The sequence below is a fragment of the Oncorhynchus mykiss genome, chromosome 14 (genome assembly GCF_057628025.1).
Source record: "Oncorhynchus mykiss isolate SJ-2025 chromosome 14, ASM5762802v1, whole genome shotgun sequence".
Taxonomy (NCBI): domain Eukaryota; kingdom Metazoa; phylum Chordata; class Actinopteri; order Salmoniformes; family Salmonidae; genus Oncorhynchus; species Oncorhynchus mykiss.
In genome coordinates, this window is record NC_143035.1 from 27,220,266 (window position 1) to 27,235,183 (window position 14,918).

The 14,918-nt window shown below is 44.1% G+C and overlaps 2 protein-coding genes across 7 annotated transcripts in view; one reads left to right on the top strand and one right to left on the bottom strand.

Moving 5' to 3' along the window:
- The window catches only part of zgc:162144 (RD3 domain-containing protein), a 7,226-nt gene extending 2,117 nt beyond the window's left edge, over nt 1-5,109 (top strand). For all 3 annotated transcript variants that reach the window (XM_036943211.2, XM_021561635.3, XM_090198666.1), the window contains exons 2-5: nt 3,159-3,276; nt 3,455-3,569; nt 3,945-4,249; nt 4,444-5,109. In XM_036943211.2, coding sequence (XP_036799106.1) covers nt 3,945-4,249; nt 4,444-4,813 — 675 coding nt within the window. In that variant the 5' untranslated portion in view covers nt 3,159-3,276; nt 3,455-3,569 and the 3' untranslated portion in view covers nt 4,814-5,109. The remainder of the gene's footprint in view (nt 1-3,158; nt 3,277-3,454; nt 3,570-3,944; nt 4,250-4,443) is intronic.
- Nucleotides 4,975-14,779, bottom strand: stx5a (syntaxin 5A). 4 transcript variants are annotated; one of them, XR_016486356.1, is made up of 11 exons: nt 14,661-14,764; nt 13,880-14,134; nt 8,741-8,811; nt 8,369-8,424; nt 8,190-8,260; nt 7,858-7,974; nt 7,686-7,742; nt 7,498-7,576; nt 7,252-7,354; nt 7,055-7,176; nt 4,975-6,874 (listed from the first exon to the last, which is right to left on the bottom strand). XR_016486356.1 is itself a non-coding variant. In XM_021561630.3 (11 exons), the coding sequence occupies exons 2-11, from the start codon at nt 13,940-13,942 to the stop codon at nt 6,715-6,717; spliced, it is 903 nt and encodes a 300-aa protein (XP_021417305.2). In that variant the 5' UTR covers nt 13,943-14,134; nt 14,661-14,779; the 3' UTR covers nt 4,975-6,714. The 4 variants fall into 4 exon arrangements, 2 of the variants coding, with proteins under 2 accessions (XP_021417305.2, XP_021417307.2); XR_016486357.1 differs by having other exon boundaries at nt 13,880-14,001; nt 14,661-14,757; XM_021561630.3 differs by having other exon boundaries at nt 7,248-7,354; nt 14,661-14,779.
- Between the last annotated feature and the right edge of the window lie 139 nt (nt 14,780-14,918).

The window sequence follows — 14,918 nt, forward strand, 5'->3', positions numbered from 1 at the left end:
CTAAGAGAGAAAGATTTTCAAAAGGGGGTCTTTAGCTTTTGTTTAGCCTGAGACAAGTTATTCCATTATCAATCATTGCAGAAATTACAATCATTTAAAAAAATAGGAATAATTTTTTTTCTCTGGATACAAACTTTGTCCATGTTATGTCCATATTATCACATTAGGCCAACTGACTAGTTTGTGAAACAGATACAAATTGATAAATTGCCGACATTGCCAACTTCAAGGACAACCCATTGTTTTTTACATTGTATATGAAAACACAAGCATCTGAAAGATGATTATAATGCCCCGGAGTATTATGTTATAACGCTTATGTTCAGATTACATAACATGTGTGTCATCCATTATAAGCCATCTGAGTGACTACCCCCATCCACCCATCCATCCAACTGTCTCTCTCATTAGTAGGCTACAGCAATCTCACCCACCAGCTGTCTCTTTCTCTCTCCCTCTTTTTCTCTCCTCTCTACAAATTTCTCTCGCTCTCTTTTTTACTCTTTTTTTTCTCTCTCTCTCTTGCTCTCTTTCTCTCTCTTTCTGTCTATATGGGGTAGCCTGAAGACGTGGTTACTCCTCTAACCCCGCTGGGTTTCCACTTCACTCAGCATTGAGGCGGCTTTACCTCATGTATAGACCTAATCTCAGATTACGCTCAAATCCAGACGACGATACCTGGAACAGCGTCGGCGTTATTAGTATGAGTTATTAGGACGATGATTATGATCTAAATATAGTTGTTGATGTTACTATTTATGTCACTAATGAGACAGTTGTCTTATACAGTGCATTCTGGAAGTGTTCAGATCCCTTCCCTTTTTCAACATTTTGTTAAGATACAGCTTTATTCTAAATGTTTACATTTTTTTCTCCCTCAACAATCTACACACAAATACTCCATAATGTCTGTAGAGCTCCAAGACCAGGATGGTGTCGAGGCACAGATCTAAACATTTCTGTAGCAGTGAAGGTCCCCAGGAACACAGTGGCCTCCCATCATTGATAAATGGAAGAAGTTTGGAACCACCAAGACTCTTCCTAGAGCTAGCCACCCTGCCAAACTGAGCAGTCTGGGGAGAAGGACCTTGGTCAGGGAGGTGACCAAGAACCCGATAGTCACTCTGACAGAGTTCTAGAGTTCCTCTGTGGAGATGGGAGTAACTTCAAGAAGGACAATCATCTCTGTAGCACTCTACCAATCAGGCCTTTATGGTAGAGTGGCCAGACGGAAGCCACTCCTCAGTAAAAGGCCCATGACAGTTCTCTTAGAGTTTGCCAAAAGGCCCCTACAGGACTCTCAGACCATGAGGAACAAGATAATCTGGTCTGATGAAAACAAGATTGAACTCTTTGGTCTGAATGCCAAGCATCACGTCTGGAGGAAACCTTGCACCATCCCTACTGTGAAACATGGTGGTGGCAGCATCATGCTGTAGGATGTTTTTCAGCAGCAGGGACTGGGAGACTAGTCAGGATCGAGGGAAAGATGAACGGAGCAAAGTACAGAGAGATCCCTGATGAAAACCTGCTCCAGAGTGCTCAGGACCTCAGACTGGGGCAAAGGGTCACCTTCCAAAAGGACAATGACCATAAGCACACAGCCAAGACAATGCAGGAGTGGCTTCGGGACAAGTCTCTGAATGTCCTTGAGTGGCCCAGCCAGAGGCCAGACTTGAACCTGATAGAAGATCTCTGGAGAGACCTGAAAATAGCTGTGCAGCAATGCTCCCCATCCAACCTGACAGAGCTTAAGAGGATCTGCAGAGAAGAATGGGAGAATCTCCTCAAATACAGGTGCCAAGCTTGTAGCGTCATACCCAAGAAGACTTGAGGCTGTAATCGCCAAAGGTACTTCAAAAAAGCATTGAGTAAAGGGTCTGAATACCGTTTCATCACATTGGCAGAGGGTGCACCCCCCCTATCTACATCGACGGGACCGCAGTGAAGAAAGTGGAAAGCTTCAAGTTCCATGACGTACACATCACTGACAAACTGAATTGGACCACCCACACAGACAGTGTGGTGAAAAGGTGCAACAGAACCTCAGGAGGCTAAAGAAATTTGGCCTGTCACCTAAAACCCTCACAAGTGTTTACAGAAGCACAATTGAAGCATTCTGTCGGGCTGTATCACTGCCTGGTATGGCAACTGCACCGCCCACAACCGCAAGATTCTCCAGAGGATGGTGCGGTCTGCTCAACGCATTACCTGGGGCAAACTACCCGTCCTCCAGGACACCTACAGCACCCGATGTCACAGGGAGGCCAAAAAGATAATCAAGGACATCAACCACCCGAGCCACTGTCTGTTCACCCCGCTATCATTCAGAAGGTGAGGTCAGTACAGGTGCATCAAAGCTGAGAACAAGAGACTGAAAAACAGCTTCTATCTCAAGGCCATCAGACTGCTACACAGCCATCACTAGCACATTAGAGGCTGTATATGTATATACTGTTTTCTATACTATTCTACGGTATTTCACTCACTTAATGTTTACATATCTTGCATTACTCATCTCATATGTATATACTGTATTCTATACTATTCTACTGTATCTTAGTCCGTTCCACTCTGACCTCGCTCGTCCATATGTATATAGTCTTAATTCATTCCAACCTAGATTTATGTGTATTGGGTATATGTTGTGTAATTTGTTAGATATAAATTGTAAGATATTACTGCACTGTCGGAGCTATAAGCACAAGCATTTCGCTACACCCGCAATAACATCTGCTAAGCATGTGTATGTGACCAATAAAAATGTATTTGGATTTGTCTGAATACTGTCCGAATGCACTGTATGTGCCTTGGTCTTCCAGGAAGAGCAGAAATGCCTTGCCAATGTCACACTCAGCCTAATATAAGTCTAGAGGTTCTATACAAATCTATCTGAAGTTTACAATTTCAACTTCATCAAATGCAAGTATCATTGACAAAACCAACACCATTCCTTTACCAACCAGCATCCAAGCAGAGCCATTATTCTAGCCCATTATCTGAGCAAAAACATTCTGGAGTGCTGTCTAAATGCCACAGATCAGTGATGAAACGGTAGGCCTATGTCCTCCTTCCATGAAAATGCTCATTGTCATCACTGAGGATATTGTTCATATTTTACTGTATATTTTAGGTCCAGCGTCTGTTTTGATTCACAGATGACAGATGCTTACTGAACAAAACTGCTGGTACCCCCTGCTGCTACGCTGCTCTAGTTGGCTGACTGGATATGTACAGGCTGACACATCTAGCAACACCTCCAGGTGTGCTTATGAGGTTAGTCCGGTAAAAGACCTGTCAATCACTCTGTATATTAATACAGGATTACATTCATTGTCAATCACGAAGGAACACATACCTATCTGCCACGGACCTTCGAGGTAGCAAGGTGGTCAGTTAGTGGTGTGTAGGAGTGAAAGTCAACATTTTCTTTTTAACCGTTTATATTTTGCAGCTGCACACCAAAGACAACAGAAAGAAAAAAAAAGGAACTGTGAAATGAAGGCATTGTCTGCATCTTGATAAGATAACCAACAAGGAGACTACTCAATAATTGACTTTTGTAAAAGGTAAGCTATCAAGCTTTTGTTTGACTACAGGTAAATTAACTTTTACATTGTCGTGAAAAAGGCAGGTCGCCTAAAGCAGAAAGCGATTCAGTGAATCTAATTACCTGTATTTACAGTTCTATCAATCAAGTAACATCCCCAGGCGTGTTTATCTACCTAATGAAGCAATTATTTGATTAAGATTTTAAAACAAAGTTGAACAATTAAGATACATTACACAACATTTACTTTAAGTGTGTTTAAATTAATAGCATGAGTTTGCAGCATGAAAACAGTTTCAATAACTTGTATTGGTCCCATCCCCATGGCTGATTCCTCTCTCAATAATTGCCCATCTGGAATAAATCAAGTTGATTCAATTCTGTCCCTCCCTAGATGTTCCCCTGGTCAGCAGTGTTTTCTCTGGAGCCGAAAGTGCCTGGACAGCGTACGGCAGAAGAACTAGTCACCAACACTCTGATGCTGGAGCTGGGTGCCATGGTGAAGCGCACCGAACGTATCCGCCTGGAAAGGGTGACAAAAGAGGGCCGGCGCCGGCGCAGTTCTTCCTCCGCTGACTACAGCTGGCTGGCCACTGCCCCCACCCACCAACCCTATGAGCTGACCCCCCGAGACCTGATAGAGCTGCAGGACCTGTGTGCCAGGGTGCCACCGTCTCAGTGTGGCCCTGTCATTGTTAGGTGGGATTTTGTACCTTATCCGTGTCAGAGGTGTATGTACACAACACATATCCTGAATGTCTCAGGTAGATCATGGAAATGGATTCATGATCATTCTCAACAGGTTCTGATGTCTCCAAAGTGAACTTGGTGCCACCTTTTATCCCTTTGTCAGTATCACACAAACTCATTTTGACCTTTGCCCTCTACCCCAGGTTCAGGAATCTGGTGACGGAGATTGAGCCGGAGGTTCACGAGGTGGCTCGTCTGTTCCGCACGGTTCTACGTGACTGTGTGGAGGGAGAAGAGGAGAACGAGGAGATGAGGATGAGGTCAGCCGGCTGGGACAAACAACGCAGCAAGAGCCTCTCCTTTGTAACCTTCCGCTCCAAGTTCCGCCCCGCTCCCTTCAGGGGTGGGGGCCTGGGCGGGTCACGTGGCAACCTGCAGGAGGAGTCGAGCTGGTACGAGGAAGACGAGGTGGAGCAGCAGGAGGGAGCAGCAAACGTGGCGAGAGCGGCCAGGAAGGGGAGGAGCATGAGCATGCCTGATATCACCCCCATCGAACAGAGTGCACATGGCTGAGGGAGGGATGGAGAAAGAGAATAGGAGATGAGAGATTGATAGGGGAGAAGGTCAAGATGAGATGCAACATGAGGACAGCTCACACCTCAGCAGATTTCCACTGACTGTTTAGACATAATGCAGTTACATATGCGTAGAATTGCAAGCTTAGCCAGCAGATATACAATACTATTTCGTTTTTTTATTGTGAATTACATTTTCCCAATGCGTTAACACTTGAAATGCATGTAAAATGAACTAGAAAATACAGGTCTTATTTTCCAACAGATCCTTGATAATAAATTTGTTTGTGTGGATTATTGTGGGGCCATTACTACTGCATAGCTTAGTTCCAGTCCTTTGGTTGGCATGGTTACTCTATAACAATTCATTAAATCAATATTCTATAATCCTCTTACTCAGTAAAGAATTACAGTCCTTTGCACAACTTCCCCATTGTTCTTTTTTAATATGCACTTCTATCCAATACATTAGCACTATTTTCACTTTACACACTGTAGAAGTCAAGGCATTTGGCAAAAAAAAGAGGGAAGAAATAGGAGTGTTTTCTTATTAAAAAAGTTCTGGTCGGTCATTAAATAATAGCCTGTACATAAACATCTGTCCTCAGTGAGAGGAGATGAAGAGGACAGTCCCCAATAAAGCAGTGAGGTCCAAACGGACAAGTTGCAGGGAAGTTTGGTTGAGAAAGACTTCACTAGGGTACTTTCAGCTCTACATAACCCTGTCATAACCAATGACATACAACCTGTTAATTAGGGTCCCAAATAGCAACCCATTTTTAGCAACCCATGTACTACTTTTGTCCAGGGCCCTTGGGCTCTGTTTAAAGTAGTGCACTATATAGGAAATAGAGTGCCATTTGGGATGCAAACCATTGGCAACAGTATTCAGACTGACCCCAGCTGACTTGCTGGCAGGTAAACCAGGCAATCTAAACTGTTAGATCTGCAATAACAGTATTAAGTAACCTGTTACAAACTGTTCGGGTCTGACTCGTCACATTGTGTTTATGACTGGGGCTATGAAGGGAATGTCCTCTTCAGTTTAAACCACCTTTAATCCTGTACTGTCATAAAACAGTTTAGACCACAGGTGTCTTGTCACATTTCTTTGAAACTGAAAGTACCCTTTTGGCAAATAAGAAACAAAAGAAAAAGAAAGTAAAACAACAATAGTTTCCAATCATGTGTGGCGTGAAGGATACTGAGGGAGAATTGTTCAAGTCTCTCTTTAATAAAACTAGAATAATGAGGAACAAAAATCAAAAGAAATGATTACAATTCAAGAAAACTCCAGTCTGTTGTGTTGGCCCTCATGTCAGAGAGAAAGTTGATGACACCCCGTCTTACAACCAATCAACAATAAGCTACATGAGGGGTAAAAGAAAATCTACCAAGAAACAAAAGTAGGTTTGCAGAATCAAACCATTAAATAAGTCATTTTTGATTAAATGTTTAAGATGAATTATTCTCTAAAGTAACAAAGAACAGAATGACAAGTATTCTGTTTATACTATACAAAGCGTGTTCCGATAGCATATCCTTTTCATTAGGGGTATTTCATCAATGTCTGTAGGAACAGAATAGATCTGCTAGGGTGACTCCAGAAACGCTCTCCAAGGCTTTAGGCAGCAGAATACTATCATTTCTTGGGCTGCTGGACCTCAAGTCCCAGACCGTTCAATAACACTCCACCTGTCCCATTGTCCTGTTGCTGTGGCAACCCCTCGTCTCAGCCCAACATTTCCCATTGTCTTATGTCAGATAGCATGACTCAGTCTGAACTATTGGTCAAGCGACTTGCGTTTCATAGGAGTGACGCAACCTGTCAAAAGACAATGAACTTTTCCATCTCCCTCTTCTTCAACCTCCACTTCTTTATCTATCATTTCTCCCTGCTCAGGCGAGGAAGACCACAAAGACGATGAAGAACACGATGAGGACGAGGAAGATCTTGACCATGAGCCAGCGGTTGGAGGACACAGACTGGAAGTACTTGAGGATCTCCGTGTGAGCCATGTCCACGTTGAGCTGAGTGTCCTCCACGTTAGCATCAATCCTACATGGGAGAGGAAACACACATAGGGCTTGTGACACACACCGGGCGGTGCTCGAGCATCTCAATTTCTCCCCTCCTCCTCCCCTCTACACCGCATCTCTTTCTCCCTCAACTCCTCTTTCCCTCACCCACCTTGTTTCCCTGCTTCCCCATCATACTGCTCTCCTCCCCCTCCCTCACCTCTGTACTGTCTCCTCCTGCTCCTTCACCATGTGAGCCAGCTGCTGAAAGATAGAGCCCAGCTCTACGATGGTGCTCTCAATGTTCTGCATGGTGTCTGCACGGCTCTGGATGTATGAGTCCTGCACCACAGAGAAACAGCATTATAGTAACACTGACAGACACAATACAGGTGATAATAAAGTGTTTGTACCTGCTCATCAATGAGCTGGAGCTGTAGAGGGTTAGACTGGTTGTCCATGTTGATGGCGACCTCAGCCCCCATACTCCTTGACTCATCCTGCATCAACACTGAACTCTCTGGCAGAGGAGAGAGAAACGATAGTCAGTTAGAAGGAAGAGAAAATAAAGTTCTGTGATTGGAATTCACAGAGACATTTGTAAAGTGATCTGGTGTCGGAATTAGAGGCTGAAGGTGAAGTAAACGTGGTGTGTTTTCTTACTGAAGTTGTTGGCGTGGAGAGGAGAAGAGACGTGGCGCTGAGAGAACTGTTCTCTCCTGTTCTTCTGCTGCTTCAGGTTCTAGAGAAAGAGAAAATGAGAACGATATAGGCAACCTACAATTATGAGGATTTTATGAGGTTTAATGACAGAAAGTTCCAGAGTGACAGAACATTCCAGTGAATCTTACCTCCGTTCTTACTTCTAGAACCGACTTGAAGTCATTGGACATAGACGCCAGTTTGGACTGCAACAAAACAAGGAGTTGTTGATTTTATAAAGCCTCAGGTTTCATATGGCTACATCCTTTTACTCATCCACATCAGTTACATCATGCAGTAGAGAGGCACTGGCAGTCAGACCTGCAGGGAGATGACGATGGTGTTGGAATGGGTCTGGATGTGTCTGCCGCTGGGTGCTCCACGTGAACCAATCAGATCCTGCAGCTGGGCTATCTGCTTGTTCAGGCTGTTAATGTCCTGCGAGGGGAATAGTGGGAGACAGGCGGAGGGAGTCAAACAGGGCACAGCAGTGTAACACAGACTTCGTCCACTAAAACAGCTAGGTCTGTCACTTGCATAGAGATTCCACCTGACTGACTGGTCATCGTGTTTGCGATTTATAGTTCATAACGAGAAAAAGCCGACTGCTTTTCCTGTATCGGTGTCAATTAAAAAAATTATAATAATCTCACCTGCTTGATGATGTAGGTTAACTCTTCAATCTCCACTGCCTTGTCATCAAATAGAGATCTTCTTTTAGCCACTGAAAAGGTCAAAACAGACATATCCAGAACTATAGAAAAACGCAGAGTTTTTCCAAATAGCGATTTGACTCATAAATATTGAAACATAAATATTGACATATACTTACATATAGTGAGTTTCTCTAGTTTAGCAAATGTATTACTCAAGTCCTTCCCTATTCTCCTGAAGAGATTCAAAACAACACAAGATTGGTATCACAGTGATAGGCCTAAACATGAACACGGTGAAAAGAAACTGCTAGTGCATGTACATACGTGGAATGTAAAGTATGTCCTTCAGTAAAATGATAAGACAACAGAAAAGAACAGCCTACATTCCAAAGAGATCATGCAGAGCTACAATGTGATTAAAACACCATAGAGAAACTAACGGCAACAACTGGCTATTTACTAAACTTCAAATCAGACACAGGTGCCAACTACACCCCTGAGTGGATTAACTGTGTAATGTGAGCAAGTTGGCTGGCAGTGGGACTCACTTGGCCATGAGGGTGAAGTCACTGCGTTGCTTGAGAGCACTGAGGGCTGGCTTGGTGTGCTGAACACCATTCTGTAGACAGAGAGAATGAGAAAGAGGGATTAAAAGAGACATCATCTGTGGCAGATTACAAGAGGGGGAATGAATAGGTTCCTCTATCTCCCATAGGTTATGTTTAGTATCCCCCAGCTTTGATCAGATGGCTATTTCAACATCACTGCCCTTGCCTCTCCCCAGTGGCGACCCATCATTTAGTGCAGAGCCCCACCTGTTTTCAGCCCTGCATTTTTAGGTTAAAAAAAAGTGTGTCACTCATGGAACAGTACGTCATCGCCAATTCTAAGATTAGAGTTATATTAGAAGTGCCCATCCGGCCTCCCCAGTGGCGCAGTGGTCTAAGGCTGTGCCACTAGAAATCCTGGTTCGAGTCCAGTCTCTGTCTCAGCCAGCCATGACCGGGAGACCCATGGGGGGCGCACAATTGTCCCAGCATCGTCCGGGTTATGGGGAGTGTTTGGCCGGCAGGGATGTTCTTGTCCCATCACGCTCTAGCAACTCGTGGAGGGCCGGGCGCAATGCATGCTCACATGGTCGCCAGGAATACTGTGTTTCCTCCGACACATTGGTGTGGCTGGCTTCCGGGCTAAGCAGGCATTGTGTCAAGAAGCAGTGCGGCTTGACTGGGTTTATGATGTATGGCTCTCGACCTTCGCCTGTCTCAAGTCCGTACGGGAGATGCAGCGATGAGACCAGACTAACTACCAATTGGATACCATGAAATTGGTGAGAAAAAGGGGTAAAAGTAACAAATAGAAAAAAGAAGTGCCCATCCATGAAGGCTCAAGGTCATTTGCCACAGATAGAATGACATCGTTAAATCTACAGTAGCTTTGCTTGGACTGTCAACATCATACTTTCAAAATCTTAGCTAGCAGTCATCACCATCAATCAAGCCGACAATCAAATCCTTTTCCATCCTTGTCATATGAAAAGAAATGACAGATAAAACGGTCTCGGTGCTCATCGGCCATTGAACATAAACATTACACAAACAGACAACAAGTTGGAAGTCGCTAATTCAACAATGAGTGGTTTGGGAAGGAATCAGTGGCTAACTGAGTTCAAGACAACTGGGAACTCAGGGAAAAACACGTTTTGAACGGTAATTCAACTTGGAAGTGTAAATAGAGATGGGCTATGAACAGGTGCAGTGATCTGTGAGCTGCTTTGACAGCTGGTTCTTAAAGCTAGTGAGGGAGATGGGAATCTCCAGCTTCAGTGATTTTTGCAGTTCGTTCCAGTCAGTGGCAGCAGAGAACTGGAAGGAAAGGCGACCAAAGGAGGAATTGGCTTTGGGGGTGACCAGTGAGATATACCTGCTGGAGCGTGTGCTGCTATGGTGACCAGCGAGCTGAGATAAGGCAGGGCTTTACCCAGGGCGGGGCTTTACCTAGCAGAGACTTGTAGATAACCTGTAGCCAGTGGGTTTGGCGACGAGTATGAAGCGAGGGCCAGCCAACGAGAGCAGTGGTGGTAGACTACATCCAGTTTGCTGAGTAGAGTGTTGGAGGCTATTTTATAGATGACATCGCCGAAGTCAAGGATCGGTAGGATAGTCTGTTTTACAAGGGTATGTTTGGCAGCATGAGTGAAGGAAGCTTTGTTGCGAAATAGGAAGCCGATTCTAGATTTAATTTTTGATTGGAGATGCTTAATGTGAGTCTGGAAGGAGAGTTCACAGTCTAGCCAGACACCTAGGTATTTGTAGTTATCCACGTATTCTAAGTCTGAGCCGTCCAGAGTAGTGATGCTGGATGGGCGGGCAGGTGCGGGCAATGATCGGTTGAATAGCATGCATTTAGTTTTATTTGCGTTTAAGAGCAGTTGGAGGCCACAGAAGGAGAGTTGTATGGTATGTTGTGTAGTAAGCTGTTATTACCCCATGTGCCTCACCCTAATAATTTGGTCTATTTTCACCAACGCGGTATTGTAAACACATCGTTCGCAGCAGGTGTGTGCCTGTTTGCTAAAAACCTATTTAAGAGAAATGTAATCATTGAATATTGTAAGAACTTTCATTGTCTGTTTATATTCCACGTTCTGAATTCTGTCACTGTACATTTCAAAAGTGCTGAACAAAGAGTTATATTGACTACGTCTGTCGTCTCTCGCTCATTAATGTCTTAATCGAAATGATGGATAGCCTCTTATCCTCTTGTCGTCCCCTATTGCCATAGTTTGCACATCTCAATTGTCATTAGAAACCGCATTTGTTTAAGCAAGTCAGAAATATCAGCTATGTTTTTTTTAAAGGCAGTAAATGAGGCTGAATGAACTGTAGCAGTGGTAAGGTGTTGGGACTGCTGTTGGGGCAGCTTTATGTCCCAATATTAGAACAAGGAACAGATATAGCCCTTGGCTCTCTTCAGACCTGACTGGCCTTGACCAGCACAAAAACATATTGTGGCGTACTGCTTTAGCATCGAATATCTCCCGCAATATGCAACTTTTCAGGGAAGTTAGGAACCAACATACACAGGCAGTTAGGAAAGCAAAGGCTAGCTTTTTAAAACAGAAATGTGCATCCTGTAGCACAAACTCCCAAAAGTTCTGGGACACTAAAGTCCATGGAGAATAAGAGCACCTCCTCCCAGCTGCTCACTGCACTGAGGCTAGGAAACACTGTCACTACCGATAAATCCACAATAATTGAGAATTTCAATAAGCATTTTTCTACGGCTGGCAATGCTTTCCACCTGGGTATCCCTACCCCAGTCAACAGCCCTGCACCCCCCACAGCAACTTGCCCAAGCCTCCCCATTTCTCCTTCACCCAAATCCAGATAGCTGATGTTCTGAAAGAGCTGCAAAATCTGGACCAGTACAATCATCTGGGGAAGACAATCTGGACCAGTACAATCATCTGGGGAAGACAATCTGGACCAGTACAATCATCTGGGGAAGACAATCTGGACCAGTACAATCATCTGGGGAAGACAATCTGGACCAGTACAATCATCTGGGGAAGACAATCTGGACCAGTACAATCATCTGGGGAAGACAATCTGGACCAGTACAATCATCTGGGGAAGACAATCCGGACCCTCTCGCTCTAAAATGATCCGCTGCAATTGTTGCAACCCCTATTACTAGTCTGTTCAACCTCTCTTTCGTATCATCTGATATCCCCAAAGATTGGAAAGCTGCTGCGGTCATCCCCCACTTCAAAGGGGGAGACACTCTAGACCCAAAATGTTACAGACCTATATCTATCCTACCCTGCCCTTCTAAGGTCTTCGAAAGCCAAGTTAACAAACAGATCACCGACCATTTCGAATCCCACGATACCTTCTCCGCTATGCAATCTGGTTTCCGAGCTGGTCATGGGTGCACCTCAGCCACGCTCAAGGTCCTAAATGATATCATAACCGCAATCGATAAAAGACAATACTGTGCAGCCATATTCATTGACCTGGCCAAGGTTCTCGACTCTGTCCATCACCGCATTCTTATCGGCAGACTCAACAGCCTTGGTTTCTCAAATGACTGCCTCACCTGGTTCACCAACTACTTCTCAGACAGAGTTCAATGTGTCAAATCAGAGGGCCTGTTGTCTGGACCTCTGGTAGTCTATGAGGGTGCCACAGGGTGCAATTCTCGGGCCAACTCTTTTCTCTGAATACATCAATGATGTCGCTCTTGCTGCTGGTGATTCTCTGATCCACTTCTACGCAGACGACACCATTCTGTATACTTCTGGCCCTTCTTTGGACACCATGTTAACTAATCTCCAGACAAGCTTCAATGCCATACAACACTCCTTCCGTGGCCTCCAACTGCTCTTAAATGCAAGTAAAACTAAATGCATGCTCTTCAAACGATCACTGCCCGCACCTGCCCGCCCGTCCAGCATCACTACTCTGGACGGTTCTGACTACTAGAATATGTAGACAACTACAAATACCTAGGTGTCTGGTTACACTAAACTTTCCTTCCAGACTCACTTTAAGCATCTCCAATCCAAAATTAAATCTAGAATCGGCTTCCTATTTCGCAATAAAGCCTCCTTCCCTCATGCTGCCTAACATACCCTTGTAAAACTACCCTTGTATTCTATCGATTCTATCGATCCTTGACTTCAGCGATGTCATTTACAAAATAGCCTCCAACACTCCACTCAGAAAATTGGATGCAGTCTATCACAGTGCCATCTGTTTTGTCACCAAAGCCCCATATACTACCCACCACTGTGACCTGTATTCTCTCGTTTCCTGGCCCTCACTACATATTCGTTGCCAAACCCACTGGCTCCGGGTTATCTATAAGTCTTTGCTAGGTAAAGCCCTGCCTTAGCTCACTGGTCACCATAGCAGCACCCACCTGGAGCACGCGCTCCAGCAGGTATATTTCACTGGTCACCCCCAAAGCCAATTCCTCATTTGGCCGCCTTTCCTTCCAGTTCTCTGCTGCCAATGACTGGAACGAATTGCAACAACAACAAAAAATCACTTAAGCTGGAGACTCATATCTCCCTCACTAACTTTAAGCATCAGCTGTTAGAGCAGCTTACAGATCATTGCACCTGTACATAGCCCATCTGTAAATAGCCCATCCAACTACCTCATTGTTTTTGGTTTTTTTCTTTGCACCCCAGTATCTCTACTTGCACATTCATCTTCTGCACATCTATCACTCCAGTATTGAATTGATATATTGTAATTATTTCGCCACTATGGCCTATTTATTGCCTTACCTCCCTAATCGTACCTCATTTGCGCACACTGTATATAGACTTTTCTATTGTGTTATTGACTGTACGTTTGTTTATTCCATGTGTAACTCTGTTGTTATTTGTGTCACACTGCTTTGCTTTTTCTTGGCCAGGTCGCAGTTGTAAATGAGAACTTGTTCTCAACTGGTCTACCTGGGTAAATAAAGGTGAAGAAAAAAACAATAATAATAATAATGATGATGTAGGCCCTAACAGTTTGTGGGCACCGTTTGTCACCGTTATAGTGCAGTTAATGTATTGTTTAGTGTTGTGGCTTTGCTGGCATGCACCCCCCCCCCCAAAAAAAAAATTCTTGCCCCACCAAGATTTACATGCTAAAATCGCCACTGCCTCTCCCATACCTACATACCTGTCTGCTCTGTAGGGATTTGCAGGCCGACTGGAACTCGTTGGTTCGATCCCTGCACGTCATCCTGCTGCCTGTATATCACCAGCCTGCACTGGGCACGCCAAGGAGGAAGGGTCTGACGTCTGAAAGATATCGGTAGTGTACTATAGACCGGTCCGTGCTCCTTGGAAACAGTCACTACACCTCCTGATGTCAACTCCTAACTGCGAGGCGTCAATCCGTGTCCAATGATGCACACGGGCATTCTCAATGTATCTGTAATATGATAGGAGTAACATAACCAAAAAATTTCAAGTGACAGTTTGCTAGGTTGTCGGGCCCCGGGCTACCCATCTAGCTACCAATACGTTGTCTCAGTTTCCCCCAACAAATCGGAGCTTGGCCAATTTCTTTAGCAATCAAGTCTCCCCACCGCCATTTATGTGCCTAGCTAGTAATAAGTAAGCTAATGTTAGCAAATCCATCATTACCACGGCAACACAAACGAAATGCTAACATACAGCTTATCTGACAGTGATGAAATATAAAATTATAGCTAGCTAGATATCTGTTGTCATTTAAATGTTCTTAGGTACTGAGCTATTTAGTTATGCCAAGCTACCGTTGACTAACTAACGTTAGCTAGTTTTAAAGAGCCGACTCCATCACAGCTGATTTTTAGTTTACCCTAGAGATGTGGCTTGAATGTTTTGTTTGAATAAAGAAAACTCTCTCATCACAACATCAATCAAATGTGTATATATATAGGTTCCCTCGATAAACGTGATCAGTTTCAACTTACTATTAGCAAAAATCCACAAGAATTCACAGATCGTTCTATGTTTTTACCAAGCCGGGAATGAAAGTTTGAATCCGGGTCATTTCCGGATACTGACGTCATCGCCACGTCCACCACTGCTTAAATTAGATATATTCGGAAAAGGAGTCACCACATACCACCAGATGTCGCCATATCTTATGTTTTTTTTTTAACATATATGTCAACTTGTGCAGCATTCAAATCAACTGGACTCTATTCAATTATGCGTGGATAGTGAAG